Below are 15024 nucleotides of genomic sequence, written 5' to 3' on the forward strand. Positions count from 1 at the left end.
TTTAAAAAGCATAAAAATGCAATCAGTGTATTTTAATTATCTTCTATCTATGAGAACCATTCAAAAAAAATTGCAGAAAAATTTGGTTGGCTGCGCGATGTTCACAGGACGTGGCGTAAAATTTCTCGTCGGATTGTACATGTTCATGCGTTCTGGCATTTGATACGGCTCATTGCACGTTCGACGGGCTCTTCCGTGGAGAGGGAAAGAGAGAGAGAGAGAGAGAGAGATAGAGCAGAAAGAGAGGGTAAAAGTTCCGCTTCTTGGCCGTGTGCCTGATTATCGCGTTGTAATTGAGCCGTTCGCGGAATTAACAGCGCATTAAGACGCTTTGGCTGTTTACGCCGGCACGGACACGACAGGGCTGTTATTACCGGCTCGCGAAGCACATCGGATCGTGTCCCGAAGACGACGTAAAATATATATCGAACGAGTCGATCCATCGACGATAACGTCGCCGAGAATTCCGCGGACAGATCCGTGGTTCCGTGGACCCGTCGTCGATCGTTTATAGTGAAAGGTAAACGATCATCAGGATCTCTGTAACCTTTTGTGGCGGTTTCCACGGGAATTACACGGTTTGACGATGTTTGCCGTCGTCTTCAGCATGCACAATGCCATGATTGATGGGAAAAAGTAAGAAAATCTACGTGGCAATTCGTAGATACTATACAACTGGGTTGGCAAGTAAAGTAAGTCCGGTATTTTAAGGTGAAATAAAGCTTTTTTAAGGAATGTACTTTAGTCGATCAAATATTTTCCATTTTGTGTGATGATCTTTCGCCATCCTTCTGGTAGCTTAATAAAGTTGTTGATTATTTTGATAAAGCTGGGACAGCTACATATTGAATAACAAAATTGGGCTTTACATTTCACCTTGAAATACCGAAATTACTTTCTTGCCAACCCAATAATAATTTTAACAACGCAGCTTCATCACGCTGCAATTAATGTTGACACATCATCTACTGCAGCTGTTCCACAATACATATTTCATAATTCTCAGGCTAAGAACGTCTCAAAATAAATTGTTCAGTAGCAATAGTAATTTAAATAAAGTGATCCAATAACTCCTCTTACGATTATTATTTCAACGAAAATTTTCAGGCAGCTGTTTTACCAGTAGCTGATGTGTTAACCTTATATTTAGGAAGGACAAAGTCACTGAACAACTCGGAAAGTTTCTAGGGAACAGAGGGCATACATTGTGTACATCATGCCTGTCCAACTCGACGTCCGCGAGTCACATTTGGCCCGTTGTCCCACTTTTTCATTCCACTGACGTTGGAGTATATGATATTTGTACTTCTGACGGTGTGACTCGCGACGAACAAGAAGTTGGACAGGCCTGGCGTACATAAACAAGTGTATTAATGTGTAAATGAGTGTATTAATCATGGAACAATTGATCTCGTTAACAAACATAGTATCCGATGAAAATACCAGATTCGGGCTTCCCGGGTGCCTAAGGAGGACAGAGCACAACAGAAGAAGAAGGAGGACAAGATGGGCGACGAGGAGGATTCATTTTAATCGACACACATAGGTACACGGTTAAATAATTTTCCTTTATAATAGGTATATGCCTTAAGTAACGGTGGTATAATTGTACATTCTGGGTCGACGAGTAGAAAAATGAATGAGAAATTAGTTCGGGCGGGTGGTAGATCCTCTTCTCTCGTTTCTTCAGCGTTTCTTCAATTCTCTATGTACATAGTCCTCTCGATATATTATGGTTGTGTATTGGCCAGTCACAGGACTCTGTGTGTAGTAGTCGGGAGACGAATGTGCATTCTCAGACAAAAGAGAACGAGTAAACATACAGGAGAGTCGTCGTGGACAAGACAAAGACAACGATTTCTGCGTGCAATTCGGGAGCGGTTTTGGAACGTTCGATTAATTGGCGATTTTCTCTTTTTTAAAAAAAGAAACGAACGGAAACAGATAACAGACAAAGTAGTAACGAGGAAGTTTCTTTCGGCTTTTTTGTGGCTTTTTGGTTGGTTTTGTTTTTTGGAGTCTCTTGCGTCGAGATGTTATCGGGTGGACGGATGGACGAGCCCTTCTCGAACGCCGAATCTCTCATGCCTCCACCTCTTCTTCCTTTACCTTCTTTTCCTCGCCCTTCTTTGACCAGTCCGGTTTCTTCTGCAAAATTCAGAGAATATGTATGAGAAAGTGGTACCTGATGAATTTTGTGGAGCGCAACGCGGCTCAAATTCGCACACGCAGGATTAGATAGGTCAGGGGAACACCTTCGCAAAGCGCACTAACGCACAGTGGATTTCGGTTGGCTGGAGGGGGCAGCGGCTCCCTTTTTTCGTTTTGGAACCCTTTATACCTTTACATCGGCCCTTTTCTTCCCATTGGGATTCATAGTTTCGCAATCATTAGTCCATCTTTGTGTTAATCGGTGATAATTCCCTATGGTGCCAATTAGATCAAAGTTTCCTCACTTTGAAGAGATGTTGAATATTTTTCAGAAAATCCATGAGCGTCACGTACATGATATTTTACATATGTACGTGTTCTTACATGTTTGAAGCAGTGTCAGGAATTTTTGTATAACCATTCCTATTAATAAATCTGAGCAACCTTCTGTAAACAAAATTAGTACCTCGACTAATTCTATACCTTTCTAGCTTAATATCACTGTATTTTAATTTAGTCAACAGAATTTTGATATGATAAGAATGTTTATAAGTATCATCAGTAACAAATTGAAAAGTTATGGCTTCTTTGAACTGAGTGGTAATAACTGTTTAGGATCGAAACTTTGACAGAAAAAAATTGTTCACAGGCAATAAACAAAACTGCAAGGTACTAATAATATGTATACATAATGCGTGAACCAAAGTGCATCTTGCTCCATCCACTGTCCCCAAAAATAAACAAATTGTGAACTCCAGTCGTAAATGAATCGACGCAAGTGTATTTCAGCGAAACCATAAGGTTCCATGGGGAGCTCATAGGGGGCCGCTGCCAGTGGGGGTTGCGCTAAAATTCGGACATGGTCGACCATGAAAAATCAGTGATCCCGACTAAAAATCTTCCGTTTCTGAATCTTCAAGAAATCTCTCCTAAAAAACCTCAATCTTTCGAGATTCTCCTGTCAAGTCATTTAAAACAGACTCTCCTTTGTGATCAGCCGATCTGAATCGATCTTCTCTCGGTGATCGTCATCCAGAAAGCCGTGCAAATGGTTAGTGAAAAAAAAGTTGGCGAGAGAAGAGTGCGAAAAAGTGTGAGAAGTCGCGGAAAAGTACGCGTCGCGAAAATACTTGGAAAAACTGAAGACAATCGCGTGAAATACCGGTGTGTATATCGATAGAGAGAGATAGAGAGCAAAAAAAGAATGGGAAAAAATCGTCAGATAGATGGAGTCGACGCGTCGTTAAGGGTAGCAAGCGTTTTCTATCTATCCTATCCGCATCGTTGCATCGTTCTTTCACACCATCCTGGCGATCTATGTGTTTTTCTAGCACACACGCACACTCTCCCCTAAAGAAGCATGCCGATCTACGAGTTGATCGTTTAAAGCTTTACCTTATCTTTTGACGCGTTCTGCGAACATAATGCAAGAGCAACATCATTAGTCAACAGATCAGACGTGGACAATTATTAGAGCGTACGTACTAATTAATAAACTTAACGATTAACAATCGCTAGTCGTTCGTAATCCATGCTCGATCCCCACCGGGCATGAGTTATGATCGACCGCGTGCGGTTGAACCGCGCATCGATCATTTGCATTCTTTCATTGGTGACGCGATGGAACACTGGACCAGCTATTATGTAATCATTATCAAGAGATTGGCAATTACATGGTTTTTAATCTGCACCTCGTTTTTTCGGTTCGTTTCTGCCCCGGTGTGAAAACGACTCATTGTCAATCTCAATGAGAAACAATTTAGTCTGATGAAAATGTGAATAATTGACCGATTGCGTTTTTGTAATTATACTGCGGACTATTGTGCGAATTCCAATTTTTCTAGATTATTTGATAAAAATAAACGTTAGACAGAACTTTCTCGTGTTGATATTCTAAAATTTCATGTGATAATAATAGAAAAGGATTTACATTACATGTGTTTCGTTGTATTTCACTAATTTGGAGGTTCTATGAATGCATAAAAATTCACAAACTACTTGTAATTAAATCTGGAAGCTGAATAAAATTCTCTTAGCAACATCATAGTTCTAAAATGTTGGCTGTCTGAAGTTTAACAAAACGAAGAATTTAGTTTCATTTTTACTAAAGTTTAACTCTTCGACAGTGGGCTCTTGGTCTAGATTTACAGTATGAAAATCGTCATTCAATTATATTCGAATTACATTTAGCAATAACGAGAAGACTAATGTGTCCTAAAGAAGTGACTACGAGAAATATCCAGTTAACAGGCTTGAAAAAATTGATAAATGAAGCTGTGAATAATCCTAATCATTATCAACTGCATAATTGTACAAAGAATCCACTAAGTGTCTAATTGCGACAGCGTTCGAAATGTTCGTAGCTTTGAAACGTATGAACCGCGTTAAATGTTTGTGACTGATTTTTGCGCCCAGCTGGAATCTGACAGCAACAACAAGCGCACGTTGACAGCGCAGTCTCGACAGGTACAACTGCTCACAGTTCACGAGGGATGATCGATGCGCGATTGCGAGTGCCTCAAGAAAACTCCAGACGGGACAACAATCCTACACATGTATAGCCTGGAAGCATGGCAGCCGAACGAATGGCGGCAAAAGGCAAGCTGCGAGTGAGCTTATCGCGGGCGTGTCTCGGAAAAGGGCGTCTGTTCGGCAAAAGTGTAGTACGCGGTCGTCTCGTTTTTATTGTGTCCGCGGAGGCTTTTCATCTTTTTTAATTGCGCGACCGAGAGAATCTGTCCTCTTTTTCTTCTATTGCGCGATGAGAGAGAGACAGACGAAAGAGCCTGGCGCGATCATTGACAATACACACAGCGAGAAGAGTGACCGAAATGAGTGCAGACACGAATCGAAGAGAAAATTAGAGACAGTGGCAGAAAGAGATAGATAGAAAGAGAGAAAGACAGAAAGAAAAGAAAGTAGAGACAGGTAGAAAGAAAGAGAGAGTAGAGAGAGAAGATAGTGTGTGTGTGAGTGTGTGTGAGTGTGTGTGCGTGTGAGAGAGAGAGAGAGAGAGAGAGAAAATAAAAGGCACTTGTGAGTAAAGCGCTTCTGCTATTACGTACGAGATGAGGAAGAAAGTCTGTGAGTCTTAAATATACTTTGTAAGCCATGCTCACCTTGTCATCGCTTCTTTTTATATTATCTTATATTTCTTTCTTTTTTTATATTATGTAATCGTTAATTTTTTTCGTAATCTTTTCCCGGTTTCTCTTTGTCAGTTCGAGCCGAGCATTGCCTGTCTATCGACGTTAATGCGAAGAGACACGGGGATGGACCACGGTGCCATCCCCCTGGCAGTCGTCACCACGAAAAAAATTTGTTGTAAAAACAAACTAGAGATCGCTGGGGAACAAAATTAGTGGAGCGGACGGAGCCATTCTCGATAGCAGTCGACGTGAGAAATCGTTAGTGCCCTGTTATCGCCAGCCCAGAATCGTAATGAGTCCCATATTCGATGAAGACCGTGTATTTACCAAATTACATATACGATGTATTATTAAATCTGTTGAAAGTCTTATAAATATAATATAATTATGAATACATTATATCTATATAAATATTTAGACAGAATTAAAGGTGCAAAGACTTAGAATGTCAAAAAAAGGAGATAAATTCAATTTTTTAATCAAAATTCGCAAAATCTATTTACGAAGAAAGCCCTTAAAAAACTGAACAATTTTTGATGGGACAGTTTCCTAAAATCTTGTATGTATCGAAACTTATAACGCTTCGAACTAAAGTACTACTGCATTACAACGTGTGCATTGGCGTAGGCACTGGAAATTCAAACCACTCTAGCGTCTAGAACGTTCGAAATTTTGAAAAACTTTTCGAACAAAAGTGACGCAGTTTTTCACGAACTTTTTAGCTGTATAAAAATTGACCACCACAAAAAGAGTAAGTAGGGCACACAAAATTAGTTTGCGCAGAATCTTTGAATGTAAAATGGTTGGACCACAGTGCGATTCACGAGCGACTCACAGTCGATCAGCTCGAGTATGGTTCCGCGTGAAAAAATCCAGAGGAAAACGAGAAAAAAACCACGTGTCCGATCGAGGCCAGAGGAAAATGGCTGTGGAGATGAGAAACGAGATGTGTGTGCTTGAGGAAAAAAACATCTGCCTCCATTTAACATGCACTTGCTTCGATCGTTTATTGACACAGATCTTTGCCTTCGATCCGAGAGGAAACTGAAATTCCTTTTGGCTTACAACCTATAGCAACGATCGTCCGTACAAATCATAGTAAAACCGAGTACGTTCTAGCTCGTAGAAGCCTCTGACAGGTCAAACGATAGACAACTATATCGAACAACGTGTAGCGATCGCGAAACCAAAAAAGGAAAAAAATAAAATAACGAAACGAGTGTCCCCGACGATCGCGTTCCACTATTGTGAATACAACATGGAAAACGACGGTGTGTTGTTCGGTCTGTTTACATTACGTTCGTGTGCCCGTTTTTCTGTTCTTTTTTCCGGCGTGTGAGGTCGGTAATATGAGTTCTCTTATAGTTTCATGTATCTTTTTGTGTGTGATTTTCTCGCATTTTTCGTTTTTGTCCGATCTTTTCGCTTTTATTGTAATCTTTCTTTTTTTTGAATCGTAAATCTACTTCTTCGTCTGCCACTCTGCCTTCTCGGACTTCTTGGGCTGTGGAGAACAACACAATTGCCTAGTCAACTATCGCTACTACTGGGGGCGAGGGCGGGGGTTGTACCAAAAAAGAGGCTCAAAAAATTACGGTCCCAATGTCTACTGGTATGTACAGGGGTTGGGGGAGGAAAAAACCTGCCGTTCGGGTTTTGATACACGAAGAAACAAAACCAGAGCCACAAAAACATAGTCTTTCTCAATGGCTGGAAAAAAACACTTGAGTACAGGCCCGCCCGTCGCACGGCGGGAAAATTCAAAATTTCCTGGAAATTTCTGAAAGTATTGTCCCTGATTTGTCAGCCCTGTCGGGAACGCAAGAGTTTCGTGCGTACCCCATACAGTTAAAAATTTGTTGAATGATCGCTAGAATTTCTCGAAAATCTAGCGTTTTGGAGGCTTGTCAAAAAGATAGAATTTGGCCCATCAAAATTGTAAAAACCGAGCCAGCCATCGACGGGTGGGACGATAAAAATCGATCTACTTGAAAAATTGAACAGCTTTCGACTGTCGATTTTATCGAAAACGATCGTCCTTACCTCCTTGTCCTCTTCTTCGAGGGTGAACTCCTTCTTCTTCACCTGTTTCAGCTGGTTACGGAAGTTGAACTCGGCTGCCTTCTTCTGCAGCTTGGCGAACTTGTTCTCGTACTTGGAGACTTTCTTCAACGTTGGCTTCATGCTGCAACATTCGTCGAATTAGTATGCAGTCTTTCGATATGTAAGGCAAAGTAAAACCTCGATGGTTGCACCAAGTTCGTAGACGAAATTCTCGATTTATTTGATCTTGAGTTTATTCGTTGTGAACGAGGTTCAACTATCGGGGTTATACTGTATATTGAGGTTTGTACTTTAGATAATAGACCGAGAATTATTTGGAAAAATTGTGGGGTACAAAGATCTATATTAATTCAATTCGTACATTTAGACTGGAGCTCCCGATTTCGAGTGGAACTCTCAAGAATCGATTCTGTCCTCGACTCGAGCCGATCCAACGTTAAAAAATTAATCGAATCGAAAGGTTTACTTACAATTTACCTCGGAGGTCGTTCACCTGGCTGTTCAAGTCCGAGATCTGCAGCGATCGAAATATCCATTAGTGTCACGCCTCGATCAGTCTCTATATAGGCGATTTTAATCATGCTTGAACTTTCCAGCGGATTTTCATCGCGGAAAGACGAGGATCTTGGTGGGGGTAGTATGATGGTGTTGGGGTAGTTCTAGGATGCGGGGAAAGGGTGGTAGACGGTCGAAACTCCGTCCATTGGAAACTCTTGACAGTTATCTACAGCGAGAGCGCGCTTTTAAATTGAATTAATCCGATCGGTGTGCCGAGTCTGTCGACTTAATCGAGGTTTCCAACGGTCTCGGAAGTTTCGCCGGCGATCTCTCAAAACCAGAGAGAACGTCCGCTCTTGTCGGAAGAAAAGGTGTGTGCTCTTCCTTGGAGACGTCTTTTTTCCCGGCAAACACACGCAAACAAGCGTCGACGTATCCTTTAATAGAAAAAACGCGCACACGCAGGATGCAGCACACAGCAAACACCGAAATGAGAGACGAAATAAAAAAAAAACACTGGAGAGAAAAAAAGAACGTAGAAAAGTAAAATCAAAATAAAAGAGTACGATATACAGGAAAGAAACGAAGAACAGAAACTATGGGGTGTTAACGAGAAAACGCGTGTCGCACACAAACGCACGCATACAAACACACGCGGTCGAAAACGAACGAGCAGCAATCGATTAGCGGACGAAAGAACGATAAAAGAGATGGATAAAGATAGACAGACAGAGATAGAAAGATATACAGATACAGAGAGAGAGAAAGAAAGAGAGAGAGAGAGTGTGTGTGTGAAAGAGAGAGAAAGAGAGAGTGAGCACGATGCACGGGCAGAGATTAGCATGCTACCTGCGTGCGGAAAGCAGGAGAGGGGCAATGGTGGTGGTGGTGGTGCACACGGATTCGCAGCGAATACAGAGATGTTCGGTTAGCAAGCCACTCTACGGGTCGAGATTGACAGTAAATTGGCTTGCTGATTAACTGCAATGCCAGGTAACGGCGATCGGATCGGGAACGGACGGGAAAAATGATCGCGACCGGCGATGGATGGGTTGGTCGCGACGGAAAATGGAGACAAAGTGGATGCGCGAGGTTCAAACAGATAGATAGTTGAGAAAGTCAAGATGATTGGCGGAAAGGACCACCGGTTAGGGCAATTTTACACGTTGCTGCACAACGTCCCACCCGCGGATACACGGAGGAACAACGAGAAGCTAGATACTTTATGATATTTGCTGTCTACGCGTTTTGAGAATGTCATCGATGCGGATCGAGAATTATAGGCGTGAATAGGAAGAGATTTTTCGAATTTTCTTTACTCAAGCTCTGGCAGCCCTGCTACTGGCTCCCTTGATCAATTAACGTCGTTTGACTTGGTTTGACTGCATTGGCTGATCGATCACTTGAAATGGTTTGATGCTTCGATAACCAATTGGATGTTCTTACACAATCAAGATTTTTATATGCTGAACTTGTTTTGATATGTTTTTAAGACATTTCTTTCCATAGACTCTCCCCAATACAATGATGTTCCAATCTTCACACCATCTTGTGTGTAAAGAGTGTACATCAGCCTCAGAGTTTGAAACTGAAAAAAATCGATCTATGAACGAATTTTACTCTTCACTCGCTCCTTCACGTAGAATTATTATTCCCGTTGTACCATAACTTCCACGCTATCCCGTATGCAAACAGTGTACACCAGTATCAAACATCTTCAAACCACGACAAACATAGTGACTGCACTGCCAAAACATCGACAGAAAAATTTCCCAAAAATCTCAACGTCCTCACGTCCATAAGCCAGGCCCAACTTCAATCCGAGTCGTGAAAATCTTGAATAATCTTTTTCCAATGGAGATCAACATCTTCTCCTGTTTCATGACATTTCTCCCTCGACTCGAAAAAACAACTCTTTAACCCGTTGCAGCCAATGTCCAGCCTCAGACAGCCGTTTTTAATAAACAGTTTCAATAAACAAACACCATCCCTTCAAGAACTAAAACAGATTTTCAAATGATTTTTGACTTTAATCGCATAGCTGTTCGAACCGGAGCAAAATTTCACCGGGAACGCAATGCAGGGCTTTTAGAGGCGTGGACGGGTCAAAGTGCAAAATATCGTTCTCGCGATCAATCTGCAGGGATCTGACGGTATCGGTGTGCATCGATCGCAAGAAACCGAGGTCCGGTGCCCGGCGAACATCGCTGTCACCGTTTAACGTCGACAGGCGTGTCCGAGCCAGCGAAACGGAATAACGTGAATTAATGCTCGACGATACGTCAGCCCTGGGGGCCACGGGTGCCCCGGGATCATGGTCGCCGAGGGTTCTGCCCCCCTTTCTACAAAGGTCTCTCGAACGGATTGATTTCCCAGTGTCTGAGGGATAGCTTCCTCAAAGGCAAAACTTCCTTCGGGAAGCCACTTGTCGGATTCTCTCCCTCGATGCGAGAACCTCGGGACCCTCCCCTAGATCTACACCCCAACCACTCGATCGTAGATAGATCGGAGATGATGGAGGATAGTGGGGGAGAACCCAAGGATCGGCAGCGAGAGCGGAAATTGATAGACGTACGCGTTTTAAAGTGAGACTAACATTGGACGCAGGGATTGAAAAGAACGTTTTATTCCTTCGTTTTATCGAAAAAATTATGGTCGAGCTTTTCCCGAATTGCATTTATATTTAGACACTCTTCAACTCTTAGAGAATGAATATTTTCTGTGCAAAATGAGATTATACGCTGAAGAGCTTCAGCTCAGATAATACAAGTGTTCAAATTCATTGTTCACTGTTTTCTCTGTAAAGCTAGATCAAACGTTGCAGAGGTGAATACAAGAGTTGAATAGCTTTATTAACGATTTTCTCAAATTCTCTTCAAGTTTTGTAGTAAATAATATCACAAATGGATATAACATTCGGAACATGAATTTGTAAGAATTTACAAATAGAAAATCATAACGTACTATGGGAAGGTGGTATAGTTCTTTCGATCCCTGGTTGGAGAACGACAGGGATACAGACAGGATCAGCATTGACAGGACACGAATCTCATTCTGGCCAATCAGGGGGTGGGCTGGTCACGATCAGCTCTTTGTCCACAGAGGGTGAAGAGAAAGAAAAAAAGAAAATAGTAAAACTTCCACTACATTCTCGTTCCTGGACCGATGGCAGTCTGCTCCCACCAGAGACGAGTCTGCTGAATTAATTCCCGAATATCGAACAGTGCTTGATAAACCCCGATAGAATAATAATCCTTCTTGCCTAGATAGAAATGTAACCGAGCACTGTGTCGAATAGAGAATCAATTAACAACGCCTGTCTCATTAAAGGAACAGACTACCGCCAGAAATAATCCGCTATTTACAGGCCCAATTGAACACCATGACAAGAGAGAGGACACTGACAGTCGGTGGTGCGTGCGAATCGGTGCAAAATCAATTTCGCTCGTTCCCATTTCGACACCGTAGACGCGTGTACGTGTTCGCTTTCACGTCTCTTCCACGGGGACACAGGGTGGTACGTATATATCTATGGGGTTTTCAAAGGCGTGGGTGGTGCACAGAGGGGGTTGAAGAACGAAGATGTCTTTCCTGTCCGCGTTACTGTGGTTTGGGTTTCGGTGCGATGGAATAATGTACAGGGGTCGGACGAACGAGAGACGAAACAAAACAGAAAACAAAGAGACAGAGACAGACAGAGTGAGAGAGAGAGAGAGAAAGAGAAAAAAGAAGATAGAAAGAAAACAGAAAGAAAACAGATAGAAACATGGGGAGAAAAAACTGGGGGTTTAACGGGGGTGTGGCTCGGAGAATTTCACAGCATGGCACTTCGGTCTCGTGATCTCGTTTCGATCCGGGTCTCCAGGCAGTCCACCTTCGTGAGAGTTAACAGTGGAACAGAAGAGATAGAAAAGCGTGGAGTAAAGGGGGGCGGGGACGGGTGACAATTTCTATATAGATTTTTTCTGTACAGTTTTCAAACACGTGAATCAAAAGAACTGCCGGGTCGAGGCCCTGTCGAATCTGCAAAAAAAAATCAAGGGGGGCTGGGGGCAGGGGGCAGCAACAGATCCAAAAGGCGGGTCTACGTATCTACTATATGTATATATAAATTTTTTTTTCTCTTTTTATAGCGAGACTCGACTTCTTTTTAGTGAGAACCGCCCACACTTTTGCTACGTACTCACGTGGAAAGTTTTTCAGCGCCTCCCCACACCGGTCGGCCCCTGCTTTGAATATTTTCTCTCTCGGTGCGTGACGATTCTCGAATTCGTCGAACGCGCAACAACCTGTTACTTTTTTTTTTGCTTTTCTTTCTTACGGTTTTTTTTTTGCTTTTTTTACCCCTTTCGCTTATTCTTCCCCTTTCTTTTGCCGGTCTTTCGTGGAGTCGGAATAAAAGAACGCGACGAGGGTCTACTACCGGTGTTCGCGCGTTAGTTCTCCGCTGTTTTCCCTTCCCTCGCGGGGAATATGAAGTGCCATACTCTTCCGTCGCGCGAGTCCGACCCGATCGATCGGACTTTCTGATCTCGATTCGACTCGCGATCGGCCCGAGACGAAGTTAATAGAGAGATACTGCGAGATGGCTTCGCTGTAGCGTGAACAATCGTTCCATGCTGTTAATCTCGACGTCAGCTGCGCAAGTGAAGAGAGAAGTCCTCGCGAGATTGTTAATTCGATTCGATCGCGATGTTACTTTAAACTAAAAATGTATCAAAAAGAATTTTATCATGGTCATTCGATCGGGACGTCATACCAAAAACGATTCTTGCGAAGTGTCCAAAAAATTGTTTGCGAAAAAACAACGAACTCTAATGTGTGTGACCGGGGCTTTAAATCAGCAACAATTTTTGTAGCTTAATTTAAAAATTGTTTCTAATTAAAGGATGAATTAGAAAAGGTTTCGATCGAAACTTTCAAAAAATTGATTGTGATAAAACATTTAACTTTATATAAAAACAATTTTGATAGCTCATTGGAAAAGTAATTTATAATAGAACGGGGCTTTAAAATAACATCGAGGCTTATAATAACTTATAATAATAAGTTTCGTTTTTTGGAAAAGATACAATAAGAGTCGTCACAACTCGTTCAAAAATGAAAAATAATTGACGTTTGATAATTAAACAGAAACAATAAGAATCTTTGTGATTTGTCCAAAAAATCATGTGTGATCAGAAAACCTTGGAGAAATAATGGAGTCTTCAAGTAAACTTTAAATTGTCGAAACGCACAATTTCCAATTGATCTGACTTGTCCCAAAAGACGTTTTATAAATGAAAATGCAATCTTTGCAATTCGCCGGAAAAATTCTTGTGATTGAAAATATGAAAAATCGATGACAATCTACCTTTTAAATGAAAACCGTCGATGCTTCCGTTACCATTTAACGTCTCCCGTAAGATCCCTCGACGTCTGACAGAAGAAAGTAGAATAGAACTCGTTTACGCAAGTTTCACGGGTTCTGCGGATTCTACGGCAAGAATCTCGACGTATTAGTAGGTGTTGCAAGCCGTACATGCATGGTTAGGTGCAAGAAGCAGCAGATTTATCAATCTATCGTCGCAATCAAGCTGGCAAGCCGCAACGGGGTGGGCGGGTGGTAAAGATAGATAGATGCAGAGTGCAGATACAGAGGCAGAGATGTGTACAGAGACAGAGAAAGGTAGAAAGATATAGAGACAGAGAAATAGATAAAAGAGAGACGTGAAAGGCGCACAGAAGGGCGACAGAGAGATAAACAGAGAGAGAGAGAGAGAGAGAGAGAGAGAGAGAGAGAGAGAGAGTGCAAGAGAATAAGAGAGAAAGAGATAGGCGGTGAAACGAGCAGAGAAAAACACGAAGAAGACGTGAAATGTACAGTAGTAGACGGTGGCGATCGATTCGATGCGACTGTTCGTCGGCTTCCTTTTTTCCTTGTCTTTTATTTTTCGGTCCACCTCTATCCCGAGACAATCTGTTTCGTTATTCCTCGTATTTTTTTTCTTTTATTTTTTCCATTTTTCAGTCCCCCGTTCGTCGTCCGATTTTGCACCGCACACCCACGCACGCACACGCGACACACACGCGCGGCAATCTCACGCGCACGTTTTTTCATCAATTTTGCTATTTTTTCTTTTCTTTTGTTTGCTACACATTTGATGACACGCGTGAGATAAAGGAGGGGGCCGTGCGTGTCTCCCGGACCCCTCCCCCTCGGTGTGTACATTGATTCTGCTCCCATGACTGTTCGTTTGTCACTTGATTTTTCGTAGTTCTCTTTTTTTTCTTGTCTTTTCTCGTACACAAAAAATTGTCAAGACGAGAGAAAAAAATGGGGCGGTGGTAATTGTGGTCCATGACGGTAATGGCGGTTGATGGTAATGAAGAAGATGAAAATGACGACGGTGGTAATGAATGGTGAATATGAGGTGGTGAAGGCGAATTTAGACTTTTCAATTTGGATGTGCAGCCCCCGGATAATTTATCCACGACGAAACGTGTAAAGAGTATTTTTAATTGAAAATGATCAGTGAACTAAGAGTGGGATCAATTTCTGATGAATTGTTTGATAACTTTGTCCGAGACCTGGTCAAAGAAACGAATTGTGTTCATCTGTTCAGCGTGGATGATTGATCCGCGACGCACGTTCAAAGTGAATAAATGCAAGTTCGCCTGGGGTGTATCGGTGGTGAGAGAAAAACAAAATGGAAAAAAAGAAAATCGCAAAATCATACGAGTCCAGGTGATGTTTCATATAGAATAGAAATCTCTGTATCGTCTGGGGGTGTGGGGGGACAATCGCACCCTTCTCATTTCACGATTCGTTTTCTCCGTCGAGAACGCGTTATGCGGTCCGCAAAATAAAACGCATACTCTTTGTGAATATCTGATACACCGGTTGCAATCTGTCGCGTTACCGAAAACGATCTCGCCGAAAAAGTAACAAAGAGAGAGAGAAACAAGTCGAGAAGACGGAAAAAGAAAGAGTTAAAGAAAGTAGACGGACACGGGAGACGATCCAGCGATCTAGAGACGGATCGGTTGGATCGACTCGGACCTTACGAACGTCTGCTCCATAAGCTTGCCCAGCCCTGGCATTCGAAACTGAAGCGTCTAAACGATACTGCTCGTCTGGCGCGTTAGTACAAAGCTCGGAAAGCCCGACAATTCGGCGTTA

At 42.3% G+C, this 15024-nt stretch overlaps 1 protein-coding gene across 15 annotated transcripts in view; it reads right to left on the reverse strand.

The window, feature by feature from the left end:
- Positions 1–1370: 1370 nt before the first annotated feature.
- The window catches only part of Wupa (troponin wings up A), a 38974-nt gene continuing 25320 nt past the window's right edge, over positions 1371–15024 (reverse strand). For 6 of the 15 annotated variants that reach the window (XM_076447521.1, XM_076447520.1, XM_076447519.1 and 3 more), the window contains 3 exons: positions 7835–7878; positions 7344–7485; positions 1371–2148 (listed from right to left, as the gene is read on the reverse strand). In XM_076447521.1, the coding sequence (XP_076303636.1) occupies positions 2083–2148; positions 7344–7485; positions 7835–7878 (252 nt within the window). In that variant the 3' untranslated portion in view covers positions 1371–2082. Of the gene's footprint in view, positions 2149–3546; positions 3565–6281; positions 6805–7343; positions 7486–7834; positions 7879–15024 lie in introns of those variants that run through there. The other 9 variants (XM_076447527.1, XM_076447526.1, XM_076447525.1 and 6 more) reach the window with 2 other exon arrangements.

Source organism: Lasioglossum baleicum, chromosome 3, assembly GCF_051020765.1.
Source record: "Lasioglossum baleicum chromosome 3, iyLasBale1, whole genome shotgun sequence".
In the NCBI taxonomy this organism is placed as follows: Eukaryota; Metazoa; Arthropoda; class Insecta; order Hymenoptera; family Halictidae; genus Lasioglossum; species Lasioglossum baleicum.